Source organism: Meleagris gallopavo, chromosome 1 (genome assembly GCF_905368555.1).
Source record: "Meleagris gallopavo chromosome 1, MGAL_WU_HG_1.1, whole genome shotgun sequence".
In the NCBI taxonomy this organism is placed as follows: Eukaryota; Metazoa; Chordata; class Aves; order Galliformes; family Phasianidae; genus Meleagris; species Meleagris gallopavo.
In genome coordinates, this window is record NC_139404.1 from 85303242 (window position 1) to 85330871 (window position 27630).

Genomic DNA, 27630 nt, shown 5'->3' on the forward strand with positions numbered 1-27630 from the left:
TTTCAATGATACTCCTTTGCTTCATGCACACTACTGTATAATACTGCCATCTGTTACACAGCAACAAAATGTAAGGGAATACTGCTGGGAAGGTTCAATCTCTACTGCCATACTACCATCATCTACCTTTGAGGTCACAAAGGGTCAACAAAATAAATAAGGAGGCATTACTTTCAGAGCAGTCCCCATATATACACATACATATAAGTATTGTAGACTTTCAGTAGTTAACCCAGTCATTTATTCTACTAATGAGTTCAAAGTTACGTGAACCCACACCTGACTTGCTTTAAACAATGAAGTAATGGTTGCATCTTATATTACTGTTTAACAATGGGCTGAATAAACTTATGCTACAGCAGCATAGTTTTGCAACAAGTATTCGGACAGACATATGTAACAAAACTACAAAACTTAGAGCTCCCCACTTGTTAAGGAAGAGTGGTGAAAGACATCAGATACAGAAAAAAATAATTACAAGTTGGGCTCTTTGAAATTATATATCTTTGAAATTATATATTTATTTCTCAGCAAATTAAAAAAAACTTCATTTCTCAGCAAATTAAAATATGCTTCTTTTTCTTCTGCTACAGTTTATGCATAAGAAGCCAAGGTAAAGTGGAACTTACTTTTAATTGACACTCCATTGTTGAGCAGAATTACTTACTGACCTCAAAATAAGAGCTTTGAAAACAAGCAAGGAGTTCAGGCTAGCCTTGGAAAACAGAAATGCATTGAGGGAATATGCAATGTGATTCCTCTAGCACTTCTTCATTTGCAGCGGTTACCTTACAAGACTTGGAGGTTCAACAAGGCCCAAGGGGCATACCCCTAGGAGGTCAGGTTAAAAACAGATTTTATCATTTGTTTGCAACAAATCTTCATGTAGGCTTTGCTTTTAGGGAAGTGATACTAAATTATCTGCAAACTAATTTGTCATAACAGGCCCACTGTAAAAGATGTTGCTCAAAGGCATACCTGCCATATATTTCTAAATGGATTAGAAGTCAATTAATGTTTAAAAAGCTTTAGGCATTTTGTTTAATGAAGAGATTAAGTGTAATGCCAAAAAAACCCTTCTCATCTGTCTGAAAATACATGTTGTTACATGCTTTACAGTTACTTAAGCATACAAGTGAGAAAATAGCAAGGCTCCATGCACATATCAACTCCTCACTGTTTAGAAGACAGGCAAATTAAATGAGTTCAGTTTAACAGAAACTGTAGTTATTTACCTAGTTTGAAATGCAGATAGAAGTAAAATAAATAAATAAATAAATGTAAAACCAAGGTTACATATGCAATTAACTGGTCACCTCCAAACTGCCAGGATTCCAGAGCATTTTTGGTCCATGGATGCTTCAACAAACAAACTATGAAGGTACACACACAAGGCATGAGGGTACAGCATATGTGGAAAGAAAAAAGTTAAGTACTGAGAGTTCGTATTTAACTTGTCTGTATTAAGAAATTTAGATAAGAAAAAGTAAAAGCCCCATGGTCCTGAAAAGGATTAGAAAGAAGCACTTCAGGGGATGAGTCAAGGAAGAAAACAGTTAAGTGAGAACAGACAAAGTCAAGGGCAGAGCTTGGCTATTCAGATGGACTGATGAAGTTTAAAAATTCTTCTTATCAGTCTTGTTCTGATAAAAACTTATTTATATGTTACTGTATCCTGCTGTCTAACAACTTGTGCACCTGGCTTTTGTGTCAGTTCCCAAGGAAAATGGCAGGACCACAAACCTGAAGTGAAACACTTGAATCTCACATAAAAAGTACAAGTTAGCAGACAAATGCAAAGAGGAACATAACAGTGAATAGAGAATATGAAGAGGCTGATTATGATCAGATAACTGACAGCCAGAAAGAAACAGCAGCTTGCAGAAGATGCATAAATCCCAGTGACAGAAATGGAACTCGGAATCAAGACAGCAGGATAAGGTCATTCAAGGATAGAGTCCAACACAAAAGGAGGACCAGGAGGTAGAGACTTGCTAAGCAAAGGGAAGAGAAAAGAAAACAGAGACATTTAATGCAGATGATCACAGTTAAATCATCTTTCAAAAATACTTTTTTTTTTTCCTTTCGACTGACACTTTTAAAAAAATCTAAACAACAGAGACTTAATTTAATCTTTTTTGGCATTTTAAAGATATTCTAAGAAATTGACATAAGCAAGACAAAACATGGCCAAATTCCTTTAACAATAACAAAAAGAGAGACTGATTTAATGACAATCATACTCAAACTACCTATACGAGAAAGAAATTTGTTAGAAGACTGAAGTTACCAGATCACACTGAAATGAAACCTAAAATCTGGAAAATAACACTAACTGCATTTAGAGTAGCAAAAGAGAAGAAAAAAAAAAAAGGAAATGAAACTGTTGTAAATTCACACAGTCAAATTACTTCACAAATGTGCCAACCCACAAGATATCAGACTTGACCATAAAGCAGCTCCATTGCAAAGTATTACTTTACATGAGAAAGATGAAGCTGTGAATCTTCTATTCACCTACATCTTAAATTCTCACTTATCTACAAGTATCACTCAGCACTCATTTTATGACACACTCTTAGAATACTAAATTTCTCCAAAAACTTCTTTTGATAAAACCTTCCACCATATCTCCAGTTACTGAACCCCTTTCCTGTGACAGAACTTGAACAAAAGAAAACATTAGTCATCTGCAGCTGTAGGTAGTACAAAGAAAAAATGTTTAAATAGTAAGGAATTAAACAAATTACTTAATTTACTTAATATCAAATATCACTCTAGTAAGAAAGTTAAGGTGGGATATGAAAACATACATGAAAACATGTCCATGAGATCAATAATAGGCTCCCAATTCAGACTTCAGACTTATCAAATGTGAAATATACATAATACAAAGTATCATGACTTGCCACATATCTCACAAAAACAGTTTCCCTTCACCCTAGAATGAAACTAATAAACTTCACGTAAGCTAGTCCAATTTATGATCAATCGAAAATACCCTTGGAAGAACTGCCCATGCACTTTTATCCACCCTTTTACAGCATTGCAATAAAATAAATTAACCAATTTTACCTAATTTAAAGGAGGAGAAAATATCTTTAAAATGTTTGCTCACATACTTTGAACTATTTGAGTTTGTGAAAATACAGTTCCTTAAGATTAGAAACAGTTAATAATTGTGCAAAACATTTGTACTTACTTGTCTCCAAAGAACTTTCTCCAGAAATCTGCAGCATCAGCTTTGGTGATACGAAAGTTATCACCCTGGAATTGGCCATTTGGAAAAATAGCCTTGATTTCTGCTAGCATGTGGCTGAAGATGAGGGACAGCTTAGTTAAGTTTCTCCTGTGGATTTAATAGAGAAAAAAAAAAAAGTAATTTTTAAACTTGAATAGATCATTCAGAATCTCATCTATCCTGTATATTTATGTAATAATCACCATCTGACAAAACAGAAACATGGTGCTTTCTACTGAAAACACATCAAACAGGTACAAAGTAGTAGTATGTTTGCATGTACTGCTCAGTACGTATTTATCATAGATCTCCCTGAATATAAATCAAAACCCCATTAAATTTATTTTTATGTGACATCAAAACTATTTTAGTCCAGGTTTCTAAAAATATAAATATGGCACAGGACTAGTTTTACTCTTCTTTCCTATGACAATTGTATTCTTTTTATTTTATCCTGCTTTTTCATACTGGAATCACTTCCTATTTTTCTTTTACATGCCTCCTCTTTAACTAAAGCTTGCTTTCAATTTTCACTGCCACGTTAGAAACAAAATCAAACTTCTTTTTGGGATACCAGTCCATTTTCATAGGATATCCAGCCTTTATCAGTTCAGCAAAAAAAAAAAAAAAAAGTAGTTTTTTGCATAGAAATCTCAGTTAGTATAGTGAAAATAACACTGTATCCTTAAATGTAGATCATCCTCCACTACAGAAAAAACTGCGGGAGGTGGCGGGGAGACGAGAAGGAAGAATGGTGAAGCAATCTTTAGGAGACTTTCCTTCTGGAGATTTCTTTGGCTATGCTAACAGTTGAAAAGAGATACTTTCCCATTTGATATATTCAACAGAAAAGACCCAGGAGACTGACCAGCTTCTAATGAAGAATCAGTGTTCTTATATATCTTTAATAACACAGAAATGCTCTGTGTCAAGCCCATTCATTTGTCACGATCTCCAGTACTACTTCACAAAGCTTCACACATTTTAATGGAAATCAAAATAAAATTATGCTTATCAACCATGCAGTTAATAACAACTGCTTACATACAATATTTTAAATAAATTCAAAATTATTCATGAGCCCCTAGTCATATTTAAAAAAAAAAACAACAAGATTCATGTGATAGATTTTTACACATGCATACCAAACAGGTTCCAAAATACGAATAACAATTCTTCATTCTCAAAATAGCAGAATTGACTTGCCAGGATCTTCCTAAAAGAACTCTCATTTTAGCACTGAAGTAATAATTACTTCAGCAAATTTTTGTGCAACTTATAATAGAGATTCCTGGAGAAGCTGTACTGCGGATCTTCCTACAGGTTTTGCTATGGGGGAACATAGGATAAAGACAGCTATTTTGAAAATACAAGCAACTTCAAAAATTTTTAAAAAGGTCTGAGTCTAGTGAGGAGGAAGAGTATATCCATCAGAATGATTGTAGGACTAGTTCTTTCGGTCCTTTAATTCTTCCAGTATAATCAGATGTCTGTAATTACGATGCTCAACTGTTCCTTATTTTCTGGATTTGTTCCTTGCTATCCCCCTTCCTGTTTCCTTTGTACTTTAATTGCATGCACATGTTCTTTATTTTATTCCGCAGAACTCAATCCTGACGCACAGAAAAAGCAACAGCTATTTTAAATGTGGCTTCATCAGCCTGACTTAGACTCAAGATCAGGCAAGAACCCTCCTATACCTAGGACGGATGAGAACATCATTCAGCGCAAGTTTTAACAGAACTCTCCCTTGGCTGGCACACAGTGTATATGTCTACGTTGCCTACAGTTGCAATATACGGTGCTGCAGGGGTTCTTTTCAGGTATGAATTTGCCTAGTGAACTATTATATTACAAAGCATGTTGGATTTGTGAGGCTTCAGCAAACTAAAGGATGAAATCATGCAAGCTCCACCTGGGGCACCCTCCCTGCACTGTCAACAGAAGGCACTTCCTTGCCTGGAGGGCAGCATGTGGCTGCACACACATGCACTGCCTGATAGGCATAGCTGCGCAGTATGTGACCAAACCAACTATTGACAGGAACTTGCCAGCAAGCCTCCAGAACAATCATGACAGGACTGTATCCGAATCGCAAACTCTGGCTTGAACAAGGCCAGTCATGACATGTATAAGCACACTTCTGTTTCAAGTCAATTAGATAAAGAGGAGTTGAGAGAAAACTGTCTTTGGTCAATGTTTGTATAAATGAGAAAAAATGGTTATCATCAAGCTAAGATATCTATTTGATTGCAAAGCTGAAACTTGACACAATCCAGAACCTTATCTGTGCCTGAACATACACCACAGCATGTATAAATAGCAAATTCTCAATCATTTGAATATATATGGTAGCTGTTTCTTCCTTAATTTCGGTTCTTACTGTACTAGATGATTATCTCAAGTTCCTCATATCAAATAATGATAAATTATGTTGTCTTAACTTTCCACTTACATATTTTTCTTCAAAATTGTAAAGTACATACTGCATCCTTTTTGCTTAGATATATTTACATGATAGCAGAGTTCAGTTACCTATGGGACATACAAAGCTCAACAATTTCAGGAATGCTTTTCAAGAGTAATGCAAGGTGCAGAGATGAAGCCATCAGGACAAGACACCAATTCTCTCTACCTATGCACTTTTCTCTCCTGAGCATGGTTATCTGTTCTGGCATAGGCACTTTTGCTATTCTGAGGAGGGCTTTCCCAGACATCACAAGATGCATATATACAAATAACCACTTGGATGCCTCTGAAGTTCTGTTCTCTATGTTAAGATAATTCCTTTTTCTTCCATCATGTCAAGATGGATTAGTATCAAAACTTTTCCAGCTTATTCCCCACGCATAAGACAAGGTATTCAAATTCTAACTATATGAAAACTAACAACTAAACCCATCAATTTGGCTTGCTGGTGAATAATCTTAAGGAAAGACAAAGTGGTCAATTTTAGCCACTTATACTGAATCTCACTGACAACACAAAACAAAGGAAACCAATCCTGCCCAAGTCAGGTCAGCGTCTCTGACTTTAATGCTGGATTGTTTTCTCATCATAGTGTGGAATGTTGCAGTGGCAGAACACAACCTTGTACTGGAGTGTGATGGCGGAGAAAAGTTGGCAGAATCAAGCTCTGGAGAGACCTTTCAACACAACAAATTCCAGCAGGGGACAGACATCTTAATTGATCATACTGGAGCAACACTTCATTTAAAAAAAAAAAAGTCATCCAATTAATAGGGAAACAATGGTTTCAATACCTGAGAAGCCGCATTCAGGGTTTACAATTATATTATACTTCCACTGGCAACCTAGAGCAAGTTAAAGGTGTGCTTTCTTTTCTCAGCTGTTTTGTGCCCGATTTAGAGTACAAACATCTACTTTATTTATGTACAGAGAATAGGTTTCATGCTGATGAGAACAATCTTATTTTTCAGAAATTAGAATCAAATAACACTGCTTGGTTTTAGAACATTTAGCTGAGATGATCATTCTTCACAATTTAATTGCTTCTGTGGTAAGATTTAAGAATATTTTAACTGTAAATTACAGTAGATCAACTGCATTTTATGTAACAGATATTGTTGGTCTCTTCTACATTATCTGCAAAATGTTCAACACCTGTTACTGGATGATTTCTCTATAATTCATGGTTAGCTTTTGCTAACTCTCTTCTGCTAAGTCAAGCTGATGCCATACAGCTCAACCCCTTGCAGAATTTTACTTCTGAAGTACCAGTTCTTCAGTCATACTCAATTGTTTGTCAGACATGTTTGTAAAGCTAATGTAGAGCATCAAATTTGCATATTCTGGACAATGTTTTTAAAGCCTGCTGTAAGCTCTGAATTCACCCCAGAATGCCTAAGATACAAAGATGAAAAATCAAAAGGCGGTAATTCTGAAATTAAGAAAATGGTTTCCTTCTTCTGACTAACCAAAATATGTTTACTGATCCAACAGACCTTTGTAAGTTTATGCCAACTGAAAATTTGAAGTAATAAATCAACAGCAAGTTTTCTGAAAAACAGATGATAAAGACTGAAAAGAAGAATCTTGAGTTTGTTCACTTTTCTGTAAAATGCATCTTCTGAATCATTTTTCTCTTCAACTTTACAAAGTGAAGGTAGGCTAGAGATTGCTGCAATGATTTCAGAACAGGAGTTTTCACATGCCCAGCTATAAACAATTTGAAAATAAGGATCACTAATAGAAATATTACAACATCCTGGCTATAACCAGAGCAGCAGCAGCTAGCAGTAGAAGGTCTGAAGCAGTCCTGTTCTCCTAGATCTATAAAAAAGGAAAGCAAGGCACAACCAGCATGAATAACAGTTAAGTTTTGGACGTTTCAACTTTCTAGCTACTGCTTGAAAGCTAATTTTACTTTTGGAAGCCAATATGGTCTAGCAAACAGAATTGGATAGGGAATTAGGCAGTGTCATTTCCTTTCTGTCACTAGCCTGATCAACGAGGTGGGGTGAACACCTGTGTCCTGCATTTACTGCCTGCATATGAGGAGGAATGAAATAAAATACTCTGAGAGCTCCAAACAAGCACAGTTGACAGAATCAGCATATAAATACACAGAGCAAAGCATACACCTGGACCCTACATCCTTTTGAATTACTGGATTTCACAGACTATAATCAAAACATAGTCATTTTCAGCAATCTATAGCTAGATCTCACCCTCAAAATTGAAATCATATAAACCTGCTTAAATATTGTTCTACTTCCATGCTTGCAAATCACTTTTTCCCATGAAAGTGATTATTTTTGTTTTGCAACTACATATTTCTAGCAAAAAAGAAACATATTAAAGAAAAAAAAAAAATCAGACTGTTCAACTTTTCAGATACGTTATTTCAAAAATTAGATTACCACTAGGTTTCCTTCATTTCACTTAACTTCTAATATCTCTGCCCCCATATATATACTCCCTTTTTCTACGCAGCTATCTGTTATAACAAACAATATATCAACTCTCCAAGTTCATAATATATTTCAGTTGCAGGCACAAAAAAAAAAACAGCCTTTTTTAGAGCTAGGAACAGATCTGTTTGGCAAACTATTTTCCAGATAGATCTGACAGAGAAGTGGACTAGTCCATTAATAAAGAAAATTCCTCTGCAGTTCTTACTTAGGATACAAGGACAAAGAAAGCTCTGTTAGCTGGCAAAAGTGCAACTCATAATTGCTCATGAATGAAGATAAAAGAAAGCTTGAAAAGCCTTCAAAAGGTGAATGTTGATTTTAACATTTAGAATCCAATCCCCTTCAAAATATTAAAGCTTCAAAATTCAAAACATATGTATAGAGCTCATTTCACCTAATTAGTTATATTTAAAACAGATTTCTGATCCATATGCTCATGTTGTAGTAAAACAAAGGAATCATACAAAATACACGATACTAATTAGAACTAAGGGACAGAATATAGTGTCGTGATTCAGGTACAAGAGAGGGAAGTTAAGACCTGGTTCTTCCACTCTGCTCCTTGAGAATTTTTCATTTATATTTTGTGATCCAGGCTTCCAAAATATTTCCTATTTGTACTTTTCCATCACAAAGAAAATCATAAATACCTTTGATGGGTTGTACTTCTAACATCAACTAATGACAACTGGCAAAGAAATGTACTATGATCAGGATAAATCATCTACAAAAAAAAAGAAATCTGAAGAAATGCTCAAATTTCAGAAGATCTACAAAAGGCACATGTATAACTAAAAGAGACCTATGCAACTAGCAGCTCTTGATAATTCAGTACAATCCTTGCTCATTTATCCCCCGTTCTCTCCCAGAACTCCCACTTTCCCAGGCAGTAAACACAGGAACTAACAAAACAAAAATGTTGCTGATTTAGAAAGCTACAGGTGTAGAACAGCCATCTAGTCTTAACAAAGGATCTCTCCTTAGCACTTCAGAGGAAGTAAAGGAAACTGAAGGTTCCTGTCAATATGTCTGTGGAGAAAAATCCTGTCTACCATCACACTTGGCAATTGGTTAAACACTGGATCTGTGCATTAATTATTTTTTAAAAGCTATATAAGGGTAGAGTATTGCTCAGAGATCCAAGTACGTGGGCCTATATTCTTGGGAGAAAGAATAAACATGAGCTCCATTTCCTACTTGCGTCACTGACTCATAGAAGAGATGGAGACAAATGACTGGATTTTGCTTTAGTTTTTTTCATCTATAAAGCCTGGGGGAAAAAAAAAGAGACTGCTTTAAATATGGTGAGATTGTTAATGAATTGTTAAATTCATCATATGCTAAACAAGAAAAACAAGTACAAACTTGTAAGAAACCAGATGTAGACAACTATTTTACTTAATCCTGAAATGATTGAGCATGTCAGGAGTAGAAAAGCATTACTCTTCCTCAAACCTCTCTAATCAGCCACAATCTGACATATACCAGGAGTACTGCGCAAGTCTGCTGCTGTTCTGTTATTCATGATGGATACCAAAAGTTAAAAATGGCAGACTGAGTAAGACTTGAGTAATGATGTTCTAGGAAACAAAGAAATCTGATCACAACATCACCTGAAAGTTTCCTCCATCTTTCCATTTGCTTAAAAATCATATCACATTTCCAAGAACCAAAATTAAAATTGCCAGATGCTTTACCATTCGCCTTACTAAGAAACAGGATGAGATCCACTTCTAAGGAAAAGATTAATCTAGTCAAGTACCAGATCTGGAGGTTGGTGGCTCTGCCTGTGGCAGGGGGTTGGAACTTGATGATCTTTGGGGTCACTTCTAACCCAAGCCATTCTATGATTCTATGATATACCCATCCCTAGTAGCAATGAGGATCGTTTCTTCTCGTATTTTAAAGACCAGACAAAACGCTTAGGAAATATACTTCATGTTTCAGAAGTGCTTACCATCAGCTTCTCTTGCTTCTACAGTAGGAATTTTCTGCCCCATTTATGCAAAAATAATTAAAATAACTTTGTAGAGGAAATTGAACATAAATACAAAGGAAGGAAGATGCAGAACATTTCTCCAAATCTAAGAATACAAACACAAAAGCTGTATATGTGCTTTTTTTCATTTATGAGCTGGTGTGGCACTGGGCCTGCCAACCTCTCTTAAGCAAAGCCCTGTGCAAGGATTAAATTTGATTTTTAATAAACAAATACTCCATAGTACAGCAATCATCAATAGCTTTCCTAAGCTGGGCTTTACTGCCCACATTCTGAAAATTTCACTACTTTCAGCTGTATTCAAAGGATGTTATCCAGAGCACGTGAATGTCTCAAGGTACTTCTAAGACCTACTTCATCTATTTTCACAACAGTTGTTGAGTATACTACGAGTAACAGACATATCCAACAAAATGAAAACACTGAGCATTAGCAGGAATTAAAGCCACAAAGGAAAAATACTTTGCATAAACCAGAATAGAACATGCAAAAAAATAGCATATAGTCATGGTGAAGATTAATCATTTTTCCTATAAATAGTTCTCTTTAATTACTTACACAAAATGACAATAGAGGTTAAAAATTACTCTAGAGAATGCTACTAGAAATAAATTTGAATTAATTTTTTCTGAATACTTACAAGTATAAATACTTTCAAAGGACAATCAATTCTATTGCAATGTAGGTAGTAATACAAGCTAGAGCTAATAGATTTTACTACCAATTTCTTTTTACTTAAGCTGTTATATCATTCTAAAAATATGATTTAGCATAATTAATTTGATATGCACAGAGATAAGAAATAAAAAGTGGATGCTGGTTAATTTAATTTTATTTACTATTTTTAAAGTCAACTGCTTTTACATAGCCCATCCATATTAACTCATTATTAGGCATTGTTCTGCTTCCTCCATCCTCTTGTAAACAGATGTCTTTGTCAACCAAGATCTAATGTTATTAATTTAATGTTGAGTTACAAAGTCAAAATCTGCATCTTCAAACATAACTGAAGTTATAGAATCTCCCTGGGAATTAGGCTAAGTCTCTTTTTGAAAACTGAATTATCTATCTGGATTTATTAATACATTAAAAAAAATTAAAAGAGTGAATTAGCATGAAAAAATAGGAAGTACTAAATATACAGCCTTCCAGAGTTTTCTTTAGGTAATACTTAAATAAACACTTTGCAAAAATTAGCAATCTTTTAAAGGCAGAGGCATAGTCAGTATAATTTTATAGTAACTGATTAGAACAGTAGACATCTTGAATTTCATTGAAATGTGAGTAATATGGAAACTACAGCTATCACGTCCTATGTTTATAATCCCCTCTTTGAACTGCACTCAGTATACAATTTTGCATACTGCAATAAATCACGCAGAAGTTATCTTTACCACTAATAACAAGACAGAAAAAAAAAGTAGCAATTAATGGATTTCTAGGAATTTAGACAAAATTAACTGTCCTATTTTGACTTGCATTACTGTTACTGCAATAGGGACATCTTGTCATTTTTGCTGCTACCTGAAAATCTCTTTTAAGATACTCATGAATTCTTCTATTTAGATGCAAAATATAAAGATTACATGTGATAGAGTTTGTTACATAAAACAGAATTGGACAAATATATTTATGACGTGCCAACAAACAGATTACTCAAACTGATATTCATCCATCTTAAGAGCGTTAATGAACTGCTTCCAAATAACACATTTTATTTTCTAGCTTGCAGAAGATGATCAATTAGTTACAAATTTTCAGAAACAACAGCATTATTCTGTTTGCACTTGAAATTCCTTCATGTCAGTGTTTTTTGCTGGGATTTTTTTTTTTTTTTTTTTTTTTTTAACTGGACAGAAAAGATTTCCCAGCAAACTACACACATATGTTGCTGCAATAGAATGATTCACAGCGGGTTGTTTTTCGCATGGTCTAAAATATATGTTATTTACCAGAATGGAAGTCCAAGTGAGAGTAATAATATTGCTAAATTACACACTGAAATATAATAATCAGCCTTCAAACCACAACTCAAATAATTCCTAGAATTAAAAGTTATTGAGTTCCTATCAAAGTTATAATAAAAATTCCCATTTCCTCTGATGCACTTTAATCAAATCCACTTGAAGTCATTCATCAAAAAGAATTTAAACATTACTTAGTACTGAAATACAGCTTGTGTGCAATATTCAGCTGTCGCATACCCAAGTGTGACATTAATGCATATTGCATGGAAATATACAAAATATGCTTGTACAGAAACTGTCGTAGAATGATGGCTGTGATAATTTACTAGGAGAATGTAAAGTGATTTTCACTCAAAGAGCAATAAGTTTCCACCTCTGGCCAAAGCAGTAAACAATACATATCTGCCCTTTTCGCTTTCATATATACCCTGAACCAATCAGAAGCCCATCTATTTGCCCATCAGGACCATCCTTAAACCATTTATAACCAGATACACTGCTGCCAGGTTATGTTGGGAACTTCATCTGGATGGCATAGCAAGGAAATAAAAAGGAAAAGGAAAGAAAAATCAAATACTTGTTTCTGAATTCTTGCTTGACATAGTTTCACAATGCTATATCAACTTAAAGCCCATGAAGATCAGATCAGTAGACATGTGACAGGACAATTGGGAACTATCTATTTGGCACCAAGTAGGAATACAGCACAGACATTCAGAAAAAGACAAACAGATTTCCTCTCTATAACAAGGTAGGCGATATCACACTAACTAGAGAAAATATATTTACTTAATAGATCTGACTGAAGTATTTCCATTAGTAATTTGGATTGGGTAAAAGTAGGTGCTAAACACTACATAGCTAGACAGACAATTGCATATTTTTTATGAAAATCAAGGCAGACTGTAACTTCAGGAAGAACTGGTATCAAATATCAGAACAAAAATTCTCTATAGAGATTTTAAAAATGGATTTTCTTTCTTCACATCTCCACGAGAAGGTAGGTAAAAGGGCAAAATGAACAAGTTCCCTGCAAAAAAACTATCCTCCTATTCTGAAGCAAAATTATCAATGAAGAAATTTATACTCTGATCTTAATGACTATAACTACTACATTACTAAGCAAGGGTCATCCCCCCCTGCTTTCACACAGTGGTGGTACGTTTGTACGCGGGCACAATGAGTCACACTCAAAGACTTTGAAGAAAACTAAATCGCCATTGCCTGAGAAGGAACATTGTTGCATGAATAAATAATTGGGCTATAAAAACTGGAAGCACAGGGTAAACATTAAGGGTCCATGTTTGAAATGGAGACAAGTGCTGCTGAGTTACAGAGATCAGCTCTGTTCAGCGTGAGAGAAGTGAGCAGTGAGGTGACAAAGTTGGCTGATCGCACAGAGGTATTCAAAGGCTCTAAGGCTGACAGCTAACTTCTAACAGCTGTGGACTGAACAGTAACAAAAAAAATCAGATAAAATTCAATATATGAGAAGGCAAAACAACACAGTGAAAAATAATCTCAATATGAAGAAAAAGTGGAAGGCTCTGAGCTGACTATTAGCAGACAGAAGCAAGATTTTGGAGTAGATACATAACAATACTGACTCAGTGCTTATAAGCAATAAAAAAGCAAATCAAACTACCAGTTATTAAAGGAACACAGAACAAAACAGCAAACATGACTGCGTTACCATATCAGATCACAGACACTTCATATCAAACCAGAAATATCAAAGCTAGAAGAGATATTTTAAGAGACAACAAAGATTATTAAGGGATTCAAATTTAGAGGGATCTGAGTATGCTGCAACTCTTCAGCAAGTAACCATGGAGAAAATATGACAGAGGCTACAAATTGCAAATGGCATAAGGAAGATGGATAGGGACTGACAGTAACTAGAGCAGTAAATGAAGTTGATGTGGTGCAAGCTCAAAGAAACCCACAGGAATTATTGCCGAAGGATACCATGGAGGCAAATTTAAATAGGCTTGTGAGGAAATGAGAAAAGAACCAAGACAAACAGCTTCATAAAAGGTTTCCAGAGTAACTAAGCACAGCAGCTCAGGAAATCTCCTGAGCTAGACGTGTCCAGATGCTGGGAGACTAAGGGAGGAATGTAGCATATTACAGTGTTTGCCCTATTTACTCTCCTTTAGGTGTCCACTTACAGTAGACATGGAAATTAAGAACGGCCATACTTGATTTGGATTAAGGCTACGCTTACTATGGTACTCTATGTCCTTAACATCACTTATTTCATTTTTCATGCAATCAGATTGCACAAAACTGTTGTGCCTGATAACTTTCATTAATATCAGATGTCTTGGCCAACAGAAGCAACTTAATAACCTTTCATATCTCCAAAATTTGTAAGTTGCCTAAAACTCAGACTGTATCATGAGAGTGGCTGAATGCTCCACTAAGAGAGGCCTGGCAGAGTTCAGCATGAGGTACAGCATGCAACACTGCAGAGCAGCATTAAGTAGAGATTCAGATACGTACAAGAGGCACTCAAGAGCAGAGCATTATGTTGAGCTTTAAATTGACAAATGCAACAAAAACCTAGCTATCGTGCTTGCTATCGTGGAGGAAGTTGAACCTTAGACGTCTTCAAAGATAACTAAAATGCTAAGAGCCAAGTAAAATAAAGTTCCTAAAATTAGATCAAGAAGCTCATGGAGGGCAATAGTCCAAACAGCATGAGAGAAGGCTACTTATGAAGGCTGCTCTGAAAGTGATGCCTCTATTTTTTTTTTATGATGGCCCACAAAATCAGAGGCATATGTTGGTAGCACGGCAGTAAAGGCTTAACCTTCCCACCAATATCCTGGTACATTTTATTGCCCTGTAACAGATGGCAGAAAAGTGGCAGTATGACAAAATGGCATCTGACATGGAACTACAGATGTAGCAAAAACGTGTCATGTGTCATTGAATTCCTCCATGAAGAAAAAATGGCTCCCACTGACATTCATCAACATTTGCTGAACGTTTATGAAGACCAAACAATGGATGAGAGCACAGTGAGGCAGTGAGTGGTGCGTTTCAGCGTGACAGGAAGTCACCTCCACTGAAGGGATTTTTACAAGCACAGCATGCAGGCTTTTGTTCACCACCGGCACAAATGCATAGCTAGTGGTGGTGACTATGTTGAAAAATAATGTTTTGTAGCTAAGAGTTTATTCTATCAAATAGTGTTATTGTGCTCTCTGCATCTGTTACAGTTTCCTTGAAAATAAACAGGAGGTGTTAGTTCCAGAGCAGCCAACACACATCACAACTGCAGTGGAAACATCAATATTCTGATTGGCAAAGTGAAAACCTCTACGTTTTATCCATGCCTAAATCTTACTACATTGCTATTGAAACAACACAGAGGAATTATGATCACAACTGGAAATAAGATAGACTAAAATTCCTTCCACTTAAAATATTTTATAAAAACATCAAAGCTCTCTACGAGTCACACCCGATTTTTACTCCCCTGAGACTAAACACTTATGCGGTTTTGCCTAGCAATGAAGTTTACTTTGCTACTTGCATAAGTAAACACTTTCTGTGATTATGGACTCTTGGAAACATCATCCGGCCTCTCAAAAGAAATTGGCTAGAAACCGTAACAGAAAACTAAAGACAATAGTATTTTTCCATTGAGCACCCTAGCATTCCAGCTCTTGTTAGCACAGCTAGTAAAAACAAAGAGAACAGCAGACACATAATTCACATCTCAAGCTGAAATGGAAAAAGAAATAAAAAAATAAAAAAAAAATCCCTGGATACTAAGAAATCCAGCTGTAAGTTTCTAAACAATCCTTTTTCATGAATCATCTTAAATCACTGCACTGCATATTCTGGCAAATTCTTGCCACCTGAAAATATCTATACTAAGATTATGAGAAATTGTATGTACACTGCCTTTAGTTCGTGGACCAGCCATTTCAATTACTGTAATATTTGAATACTGTAGATAAAAAAAAAATCAACAAAATAAATACTGTAAAAAACCGTCATAAAACAAACTTATTTTATAGAACCACTGAGCTAAAAAATGTCACAGTCAACAACACATTCCCACTTCTGATCCTCAGATCTTGAGATAGGACAGGAATGTTAATTTCCAAGATGTAGTACATGTTTAATTGCCTTGTTATACTACAAATAATAGGACATTGTCTAAATTTGAAGCGAGAGCAAACAGAATTCAAATATAAAAGTTCGTACCATCTTCAGAACACCAAGACCACTGGCTAATGTGGTAGATTGCCTCCTGAGGTCTGGCAAGGTTTGAAATACAGAGCTCCACTTGGTGTGGCACATTTGGAGCTAGAAACCACTCTCACACAAGTAGTTTTCATCGGTTTTAAGCAACATCTAATATGAACTGACTGACAGAGGTACTATGACAGTTGTAAGTCATTACTGAGCGATGAGTACTATCAATATCTGATCTTATAGTGAAACCACGTAGAAAGTCTCCATCTGCTAAAGAGTCCAAAAAATCTTGCTATGAAAACAAGAAATCATGGAATCTTAGAATCCTTAGAGTCAGAAAGAACCTTTAAAGATCCTAGTCCATCTCTCCTGCAATGAACTGGGAAATACTGCAGCTGTCAATAAATAACAGGTATATACTGAAGAAGTGTGTGCAGCCAACTTTAACATCTAAATAAATCCTCAATACCAAAAAGACAGTGTTCTGGATTGAATTTGTGTGTCCCAAGTCCCTGCGTAGCCTGTCTTGCCACTGGCCAGCTTCAAAAATTAAAAGCTCTTCCCAGAAAAACAGGCCCTGTATATCAGTTTCCACCAGAAATCCCACAGTACTTCTTCACTCCTCCTATTCCCTAGTGACTGAAAGCAAATTCTTCATACGGCTCCCAGAGAAGAGAGAGGAAAGAAGGTGACGGACAGACACGAAAGGGGGAACTGGGAAGGCAAGGGCCAAATAGTTTTCCTGGCGTTTCTAGGTTCCCACCCACCAAAGCCACATTCCACAGCTCCACATGGGATAAGCTCTTCTTTAGGATAGAAGATAAAACAGTATCTGACAGTGATCTCTTTACAAAATGCTCATCCACGGACGTCTGAAAGAAAACATGAAACACGCAGTGTGTTGCACTTATGCTTCTTCATACTAGGCTAAATTCTATGAAATCACAGTAAACATTTGGAAAGGGAAAGAACCATGCTTCATGTTAATGTCTTGAAAATACAAAATCCTCAAATACTTCTCTAAAGGGTCAGAGGATTAAAAGGACTGGCTGGTATGTCATAGTGACTTCACTGTTTAAATCCAGAATATTGAAAGATTAGCCAACCAGATGATACTTTTATTTCACCAACAGTGATGATAATTAAAAGGAAAAGGTAAAAAATGAGAGAAGCATAAAATGGTAAAAATGGAAACTATACGTTTTCTATTTTTCCTTAGGAACTTTATAGTTCACATTCCTCTAAGTTTAGTCACCTCAATTTCACATGATTCACAATAGGCTCACTTGTTAGTTAAAGAAGATACATTACTAATAATGCAGATTAAGTTTTAGTGCCACAGACAAGAAACACTTCACTATATTCGAAACCTATTTCACTCAAAACTTACAGTAAAGAAAAACTGTAAATTTGATTTTGCTATTTCTTTGTTCTTCTACAGCTGTACTGCCAAGGATTTAAGTAATAACAGCGAAAACCCTGCATTGTTAACACCAAGCATAAGCAACTGATCAACAGTATCTTAAACCAGTTGTGCATAATGCCATTGTAGAATATGAAGGTTATTTATTTCCCAAAGCAAGCCCTTAGATTATCTTAGAAACAATGAAAATAATTTTGAATGAAGACTATGTCCAGCAGCAGTTCCAATTTGCCGTATTTATTGAAAGAATCACAACTGTGGAAATGAGAACATGTCTCCCAAGTATTTAGTTCTGAATAGTCTACTCCAGCTTCACTTAAATATTTTTAATAACACATTTAAGCAAATTTCTACTGAAGCAACATAGCTCCTTTTACAGCATTGCTAAATAAATCTATAATATAAACTCTCAACTCACTTAATGGCAATTTGGAGTACGGACAAAGTGATAATGAACATGTTCTAGAGACAGATTACTTTTCCCGCAGAGGAAAGTACAGTCCCCAGCTATAAAGTTTAATCAGTCAAAACAGAGAACATTAACATTGCAGAAGGTCTCCCTGGAAGAGGTCACACTTTGAGCACATAGTGGGAGGTCACAGACATCTTGCTTCAGGACTGGGATTTGAGTACATATTGTGAAGCTATAGCTTTCCACACTTGCACCTGTGCAAATTAGGCACAACCTATTGTAAAACATTACCCTTTCCAACTTCGTACAGCTGCAAGCAAGTGCACAGGTGCAGCTTTCCAGTGAGTCAGAGCCCACATTTTAATGCAGTGACCATATACCATCAGTCCTTCCTCATGCAGTCCGCAGTCCCTCCTCTACAATTGACATTAACACACTTATAAGGGTTATTTTTAACATCATCATGGCTTACGGGGCACAGGGGGAGATCTTGGAAGCATTCAGTAAAAACATCCATCCCATTTGTACATGGGAAACTTAAGCTCGCTTTCAAGCCATACTGAAGTAATTTCAGTCAATTCATGGAGCTCAATGGATTCTGTTATAAACAAGTCTAAGCTGAAAACAAAGTTCATCCCACTATAAATCTGGTGCTATACTCACATGACCTAAATTTCACCTAACTTGACATGCTTATTTTGGAAAATTTATGAAGCAAGTTCCACTGAAGAACTCACAAGTAACAACAAAGAAATAATAATAATAAAAAAAAGATTTAAGACCAGTTTCTAATCCCTTCTAAATTTTTGTTCTTTTCTTTTTCCCCAGGTATTAGGAATGTTGTTGAAAATGACTTCTTTTGATTTAAAAATTAAGAAAATCACATAAGTTTATGTTTTGATTCAAGAATCACAGCCCTACATTTTCATAAAACTCTTGTTAGCTGGTTCAGTATCCTGATAAATACTGTCTTGCAGTCCTACAGAACTGCAAATATTTCCACACTTAGGATTAAAACAAATCTAACTCTGCTTCCTCCATGTTATAACACAAGTATCTTAATGTTTTTTTATTTGAAAAACAAAAACCAAGAGAACAGAAATCCCCTTTTATGAATGGCTGCAGTCTGCAGCATCTAGTGCTACCTATTGAAATCTTGCTCCAGTGTGTAATTCTTAAAAATACAGATTGATAATATAGGGTATGCAACAAGTATCATTCCAGAGTTTTCTGTTTTCTGACAAGTAATAAACCCTTAACCTAGTTACTAATCCTTAAATACTGACTCTTTAAACAATTAGATTCTACTATTATCAACTGACAGAATAACAAGGTCTCTCTAGACAGTGAAAGAGAAGCTAAAAACAAGTAGGTGAAGTTTGATTCTAAATAGATGCCTCCATACAGATGCCTGGTACAGGTGTGTACTGATATACAGACAACAAAAGCCAACACCATAGATTCAGTGAATTCTTGCAAGATAACCCAGAAGGGGCAGTTGGATAGTGGTCTGAGAAAATGGTCTGGATTTCAATTCAGTCTGTGTCATCTTTTCCAGCCACAAAGACACACTTGCTCAATTTAAACAGCTGTCATCCAATACTTAACTTGTTCATAGGTGTTTCCTGGGACTAGTTCCCACCACAAGCTGAAGCTTTTCCAGACACTGAAAGGGGGTTATGTATTCCTGAAACTCCATTAGAACTAGGTCGTTTGTTTGCTCTGGGGGTACGCTCAGAGGCCATTCCTACCCGTCCCTTCTGTACTATCATTCTCCCTCTGGAGACTATAGCTTAGCAAAAAATCTGTTCGACAGAAAACGAAAGGCCATGACGTTGGATATCCTTCATTAAACAGAAGGAGATGATCCTTTTATTATCAGATTCATACCAACCTGTTCATACAACAGGAATACATGAAATATATGGTGCGATTTACCTGCAACCCAATATCATAAAAGCAATGTTTGTCACATTAGCATGTTATATTAAAAACATTTTTAACCATTTATAGCTTTAGACGCTCTTCTGAACTCACTACATTCAACATTGCCCTTCAGTATCTCCTTCAGCATACTTGCATTCATTTTAACCTGTATTCATTTAACTTGAAATGCATTTTCTAGCTACAAGTAGGAGCAAATTCAGTTCCAGCTACCTAGACAACCAACAAACCAGTTCTTTTATGTAAGCCTTTTAGTAACACACAGTGTTGGTATACATTATAAATACGTATTTAACTGGCAGCTCCATAAAAAACAATTTGGCTGAAAAAGATGTCAGTAGATCTCCTCCTTTACAGCACCATAAAAAAAAAAATAAATAAACAGAGCAATTCTTTGTTCAGACTCCAGAGCCCAAACATTTTGAGTGTTGTTCTCACCTCCACACTTCCTTTCATTTTCTCAGCTGCAATCAAGACTTCTTTGGTTCATGAATTGTTACAGATACCATTTATAGATAACACAGTACATTTACAAACCTTGAGTAAAATTACACTTTTTAACTCTTCCACAATAAAAAGTCTTCCCTTATACTAAACATCAGTAATTTTTCCACTCTGTGTTACCGAAGTAGTTCAATTGAAAGGCAGGATTAGGCACCTGCCTACCTATCACTTCCAGAGGCTACAAACAAGGTCATAATCTGGACACCACTCTGCCTCTTAGGAAAAGAACCAGCTTCACGTAAGTCCTCAAGTTTGCACGAAGAGCCTTTGGCTCTTTCTTTCACCAAAGTTTATTATGCCAATAACAAGAGGGTTAGTAAGTCTCTGTGGTACATCACATCCCAGTAGAGTACATGAATTTCATTTAAACATGATGTTGAAATGAACTGTTTGAGCAAAACTTCTGCTATATCTTACTATATATGATGAAAGTTTGGATATTAAAAGGGGGAGAAGGCAACAGATACATTTTTAACAAGTGTCTAACAGCCCTGGTCATGCTGACTGTATCTATTAAAAAAAGTGGCCAGAGCACAATTACCCCATCCTATACACCCTGACACCTGTTCCAAGGTATCTTGGCATAACTCTTGCCCCATCCAATTTCTTTCTTGATAAGCAACATCTGGGTACCCTACCAGTGAGTTCCTGTAAAGGACTCTTCCCAGCAGGCCATATGGACCAGACTTCCCTAGTCTTCAGAGAAAGGCACTTTCTTCCACATATACACACAATGAGTGCTGACCTATTTTATTCATGGATGCTAAAAATGACCATTAATAGACATTACATCTAGAATTGGTAGAAAGGGAAATGTGCCTAAGCACAGAACTTAGGAATATACTTAAATTTCCTGGACAGCAGTGAACCTCAGCATATGTGTACATTATTAATGAAAAAGGAAGCTTAAAGACATCAAAACTAAGCTATTAAAAGGTAGTGATGGTTCAACACACAGTTCCATAACTTCTGTTGTGAATGTCAGTAACTGGAGGCAAGAAAGATTAAGGGAAAAAGAGCTTGTCATTTAAATAGAGAAACAATTTGGCATGTACTTTTTCTAATAAAAACGTATCAGGAATTTTACAACATAAAAACATGAATATTTACTTTCAAAAGAACAATCCCATTTTGGCATGTTGAAAACACTTCATTATCTCACAATGTAACTATGACATGAATGTACAAAGCTATAAATACAATAACATCTGTAGTTTTTATCTAAAGTAATCAGATGTTATCCATGAGAATATCACAACCAAAAGGAAAATATCAGGTTTGGATAAAGGTTGAGACGTTCTGGGATTTATACAGCATTAAATCTTGCTCTAAATCAAGACAGACTGATTCCTATTTTGAAAAGGAAGAAATCTCAAGTTTCATGAAGTCCACTTGAATTTTCAATAATCTCATTGTTTTTAAAGGAAAAGTGGTATATATAGTGAAATATAAAGTCATTAGAACTTGTGAAGATGAATTACTCCTTTACTTTAAAAAGGAATCTATATTTTCTTTACTTTTGAACATACTATTTAAATAAGTTAACATAACCCAAATACTAATGAACAATGTTACATACACTAACTATAAGAGGTAAGCAACCTCATAAAGAATTGTCATTTAAAAAAAAAATTCTTTTACTATCCAATGATTGCCAAGACCAGATGGTAGGAAAAAAAACCCCAAAATATTTGCCCCCTATTTCTAAACTGGGGGATTTTGATCTGCTTTAACGAGACTTTTGCATCATTAACATCAGATGTAGGGAAAAACTGAAAATCAGTCTTCTGAAAATAACAACAACCAAAAAAGAACTTCCCAAAGTAAGGGTTGTGTTGAATTTCCTTATGAACATCCCATTCCAAATATACTCTAAAGTCAACTGTTATTCTCACCCTGACAATTAGTGGTTCCTGTGAAGCACTGGAATTTCTACCTTGAACTAGGTAGAACCTATTGAATAGGTTTGAACTTCAGTTAGAAGGAAACAAGACAGCTTCACTGAAATGCATACATGCCAATAGCTCAAGTTTTCTTCATGGAAAAACCTCACAAGTACACCTGAAAAAATCCCTCTGCTCAATCTAATGACCTTTCAAAGACTAATTTATCAGGTGTTCTTATTAGAGACTTTCAAAACACTTAAAATCTACCTGTAGCTTTCTTTTTTCATATGTCATACTGTAATCAACTAATGCAATTATAGTTTAAGGTACAACCTCACAGTTGACAACAGCTCCTCAGAACTGTAGCCTGAGCTGATGCCAAATGGGTAGCCTCCCAATGTTCCTCCTCACATGCATTACTCCCTGCTCTTGGCATATCCTGAGAATCCCCTTCTGCCAGTGTTAACCCTCCGTTAGTCATGCTGCCACACAGCTGAAGGAGACGATTCAGCTAAGGAGACAGACAAAAACACAGATCAGTTTCCCTAGCCAAATCATGACTTTTCTTCTCCTGCTTTTCTACACTTCCACCATAAGAATTTCAGGAGAGGTTAGGGAATAATGTAATAGCTCAACCATAGCCCTTGGATGTTTGGGTTGTTTTGTTTTAGATGTCGTTATTGATTGTTTTGTTGCATTTTTTTGTTGTTGGTTTGTTTTGTGTTTTTGTTTTCATATAAGATTATATCGCCACCAAATCAGCTGAAAGAAGTTGAAAAAACATGAATGAATTGTTTTGCTCTGCAATATTTGGTAGGTCACTCCAAAGGTAATGTCTCACGTTTATTTCCAAGGAAACTATAACAAAAGATACAAAAAGCACAAAAACACTATTTGATAGAGCAAATTCTTGTCTATAAACCACTATTCTTCAACATGGATATCACCATAAGCTACTGTGTTTTCACCAGTGATGAACAAGAGCCCACACGCCATGCTTATCAAAATGTGCACGACTGCCCAGGACATGGGTTGTCTTTCACACTGCTATCACAAAAGCTGAAACACATCACCCACTGCCTCACTGTGCTCACATCCACTATTTGGGCTACAGAAATGTTCAGAAAGCATCAATGAATTTCCATGGATGCCATTTTTTTCTGCACAGAGGAATTCAATTGCACACCTATGCTTTACATGCACTTCCATGTCAGATGTCATTCTGTCAGACTGTCCCTCTGCTGCCATCTGTCACATGGCAACAAAACATACCAGGATATTGGTGGGAAGGTTCAGCTTCTACTGCCATACCACCAACATCTGCCTCTGGTGTTGTATGCCAGCATAATAAAATAGAAGGCATTATTTTTGTAGCAGCCCTTGTAATATCACATTGCATAATCTCTCCAAACAGAAGTATCTGATAGAAATTTTGACGTATGTTTAGCTAGCTACAGTAGGTTTTTGTAGGCTGCCTGCATTTAAAAAACACTTCATTTTTCCTATACATGACTTTTCTTTCAAAATTTCTGTATTTGGGATAGTTGTTCCCCCCTCCCTCCCCCCCTGCCTCCTCCCTCTTAATTTAAGATCACTCGCTGGAGTGCTCCTGCCTTACAGAAGTTGTTGAAATGCAGGTTATTTTTTATTCTTAACTTTTTAGGGAAAAAACTGATTGCATTTTCTTACAGCTAAATCAGACATCTAATGCCCGGCATCCAGTTCACGTGAAACACTGCCAAATCAAAGCAGCAAATGAAAATAGCAAGCAGAAATCACTCAGGACATATCTCAACATCTGCTTGAAGTAATGGAGAAGAAATGCTTGCAAATGCTAATTGGTCAGTTCAAATGATGTAAACTAGTCTGTATACACATTATGTGTCAAAAGAAGCATTATGTTCTAAATGTTTACAAAGAGCTAGCAAGACACAGAAAGCAAATATCTTTCCATACCTATCTTAATTAAGAGAGGGCATTCCTCTGATTTTTGCACTAATTTACAACCTTTACCTGTAATTCAGCTTTACAGCTATGAAATATATTAGTAAGCAACATTTTTTCTTTTGATCATTAAAATCATAGCAAGGGATATCTTTACACAATTTAATAAACCAAAACTAATCCAATAACATGTGTTTTCTTGTGTATCTTCAGATATCATTTACATACTGAGCATGGATTTAAGAGTTTGCCTTACACAAATGAGTTTGAACAATTACAGAGCAAATAGCAAAGTTCTAGAGTTCACTCTTGCTAATGACGTTGAGAATGTTGATATTTTTAGGTGTTATTGTTTTTTGTGGAGCAGAGACTGGGGACAAAAGCGGCTAAGAACAATAATCCAACCGAAAATTAGAAAGCTTTGAAATTTTGGGTGGGATGAATTCTTTAACTGAAAATAATGCTTTTCTTTTTCAAAAAAGCAACAAAACAACACAGTAGAAATGGAAAACTGTTTGGGTTTAATTATTTAACTGTTTGAGGTTTATGCTCCAGTGAAAAAAAGGCAATAAAAAGACATTCACCACCTGAATATCATTTCCCACTTTCTCTCCGTCTGGAAACAAAACAAAACCAGCAAAGCAAAAACCTCCGCACTTAATCTCTTTCCTCTTCCCTCACCTGCCGTGAACAAAAATTTACAGATCTCTTTCTGATTTCTTCATCCCTGAGTAGAAATGAATTCATCATCAAGAACAGAGTAATTTTGCCAAGGTCATAAGATGTTATAATACACCACACAAAAGAAGGCAGTTTTATTCAGTTTAATAAGATGATACTTCACCTACACAGCTGAAAATTGATTAACACTGCATTTTAAATTTCCAAGAGAAGGTCGAATGCTTATAGAGATGCATATTTTGTAATATTTTTGTAATAAAAAAGTAGTGAAGTACCATTGCATATGAAGACCTATTAGGTATATCATGCCACTCTAAAATCTCATCTCATTTAACTCCTTTAAAAACACAAAACATCACTATTTGTAAATGACAATTTCAAGAAAATGGCAGGGATGGAGGAAGGGGGGAAGAGTAAAAAAGTAACGAAAAATTACAACCACCACCAGCGATGCCATTTTCCTACTGCAAATCAGTATCCTGCTGATATCTCATAGCTAACATTTGAGAATTAAGAAGTTATTTACTATACAGAAATTGCTTCATACACTCTTTTCTTCTTAATATGAGGCTATGACTTGAAATACCGAATCACTTCTTCAGTCATCTTTCCAAGGCTAAGTTTTTAAAATATAAAATGAAAAACTGAGCTTTAGCATCCATCTCTTACTTTTAGAGAATATACAGGTGATCCTTTTAGAAGTAAATCAAGATATGGATACCTGAACCAAAAACCAAGGAAGAAAAAGTGGGTAAACATCTTTCTTTCTACATACAGACCTTAGTACATATACCAAGGGCAAGACGGGAAGGACCAAGGTTGGCATCAGGCAATAGAGAATTCCAGAGCGAGCCATGGCAGTGGCATTTGCCTTCCTGCTCTTCATACCATGGCATGTTCCAAAAAAATTATGAATTTAAGTCTAGCAGCTTATCTTTCACACAAACTCCAGCTTCAACATATTTCAAGAGTTAGAGATGCAGCAGAACAATATGATAATTAATAAAAAGAGAATTTGCCAAGCTGAGATGCAGGAAATAGTTTTCTTCCTGATGTCTTAAATCTCTTCAACCTTGCAAGCTAGTCTAAAAACAAGCCCTTTCAATTCTTGAAATCCTGAAATACACAACAGCATTATCCTCTCTCTTTTGTAGGCCAATAAAGGGAATCCGCTAGTTCTTAATCACCCAGTAATGCAACATCTGAGAATATTCAATATTGAGCAATCTGAGAAGAAACGCTTCAGAGAGAATGCTAAAGACCACAAAGAAAGCAAGTACCATGAGCTGGAGGAAATTCTCATACGTTTATGAATTGCCAGTATCTGTTTAAAAGTTGTACCTCATTATGTCTCCTGAAATTGAGGCTATAAGATAAATACATTTCCAATCAAGTAATGCACAACAATATTAGAGCAGTTCAATTAGTTCCACAATAATGTACCTTAAAAAAAAAAAAAAAGGCTATTGGAAGGAATTGTCATGCTAAACATTCCCCATTGTGGCCTACAAAAGCAAATATCCTCCAAAATCCCAGCTGCCTGCAACACAACCAATAAACGTTTTGGGGGTGGGGGAGAAGCCAACAGCCAGCACAAGTCACTGTCTCAGGCATTGCTGATTTGCAAAAAAATATCACTCACGGTTGAGCTGGTCTTCCACAAACTGTGTTTATTGCTCATGAAGTCTGGGAGTCAAAATTCCAAACACAGTACTCAATTAATCAATATATGGGCTTTCTGAACTGGTAAGATACTAAATGATCAAATTTGACACTGAAATTATATACACATCACTCAAGTAACTTAGATCCTTTCCCACTTATTTTCCTAAACCTCTTCAAATTCCTTAATAAGCTGAACACATCTTCACAGCTTTACCTGTCAACATAGATAAAATTTTAATTTCTGGGTTCATGTATTTAAAACGTGTTTTAAATATTTTTGTTTTCCCATTCAACTCATATTGCAAACATTTATTTTATAGAGAGCAATTTTCTTGGCATCTACAAAGTTTTCTTTAAATGTAACATTACTAAGCTGAAGTCTGAAACGGAAAGAGAGCCCAGGCATGGCTTAGTGGCTCGCCTTGAGTTCAGACAACGTAGTAAAGAAATCCAAAGGCAAGGAAACATACCTATTTAAGTCAGGACTATCACCAAAAGCAGCTTTGTAGCTCTTCTGCACTACACATTTATGTTCCCTATAGGTGCTGTAAAAATAAGGCCAAGACTGCAAAGTGCACTGATATGAAATTGAAATGGAAATAACAGAGCACAAAATACCCAGGCAACTATGCTTCCTACAGTGGCATTAGTGAAAAACAACAAGCCTATTTTATCTGTGTACAGTTGCTCCGGAGTGAAAGAAGTAACAAATGCACGGACAAACGATTTCCCATTCAACTAGAATTATCACAGATTATTTATAGAAAAAAAGTTCAACCGAAATATTATAGAGCTCCCCTTCTGAGATATAA

The 27630-nt window shown here is 35.7% G+C and overlaps 1 protein-coding gene across 2 annotated transcripts in view; it reads right to left on the minus strand.

Annotated features, from left to right (window-relative positions):
* CBLB (Cbl proto-oncogene B) overlaps positions 1-27630 on the minus strand; it is a 125373-nt gene that overhangs the window by 57834 nt on the left and 39909 nt on the right. For both annotated transcript variants that reach the window (XM_085239140.1, XM_085239133.1), the window contains exon 4: positions 3203-3349. In XM_085239140.1, the coding sequence (XP_085095266.1) occupies positions 3203-3349 (147 nt within the window). The remainder of the gene's footprint in view (positions 1-3202; positions 3350-27630) is intronic.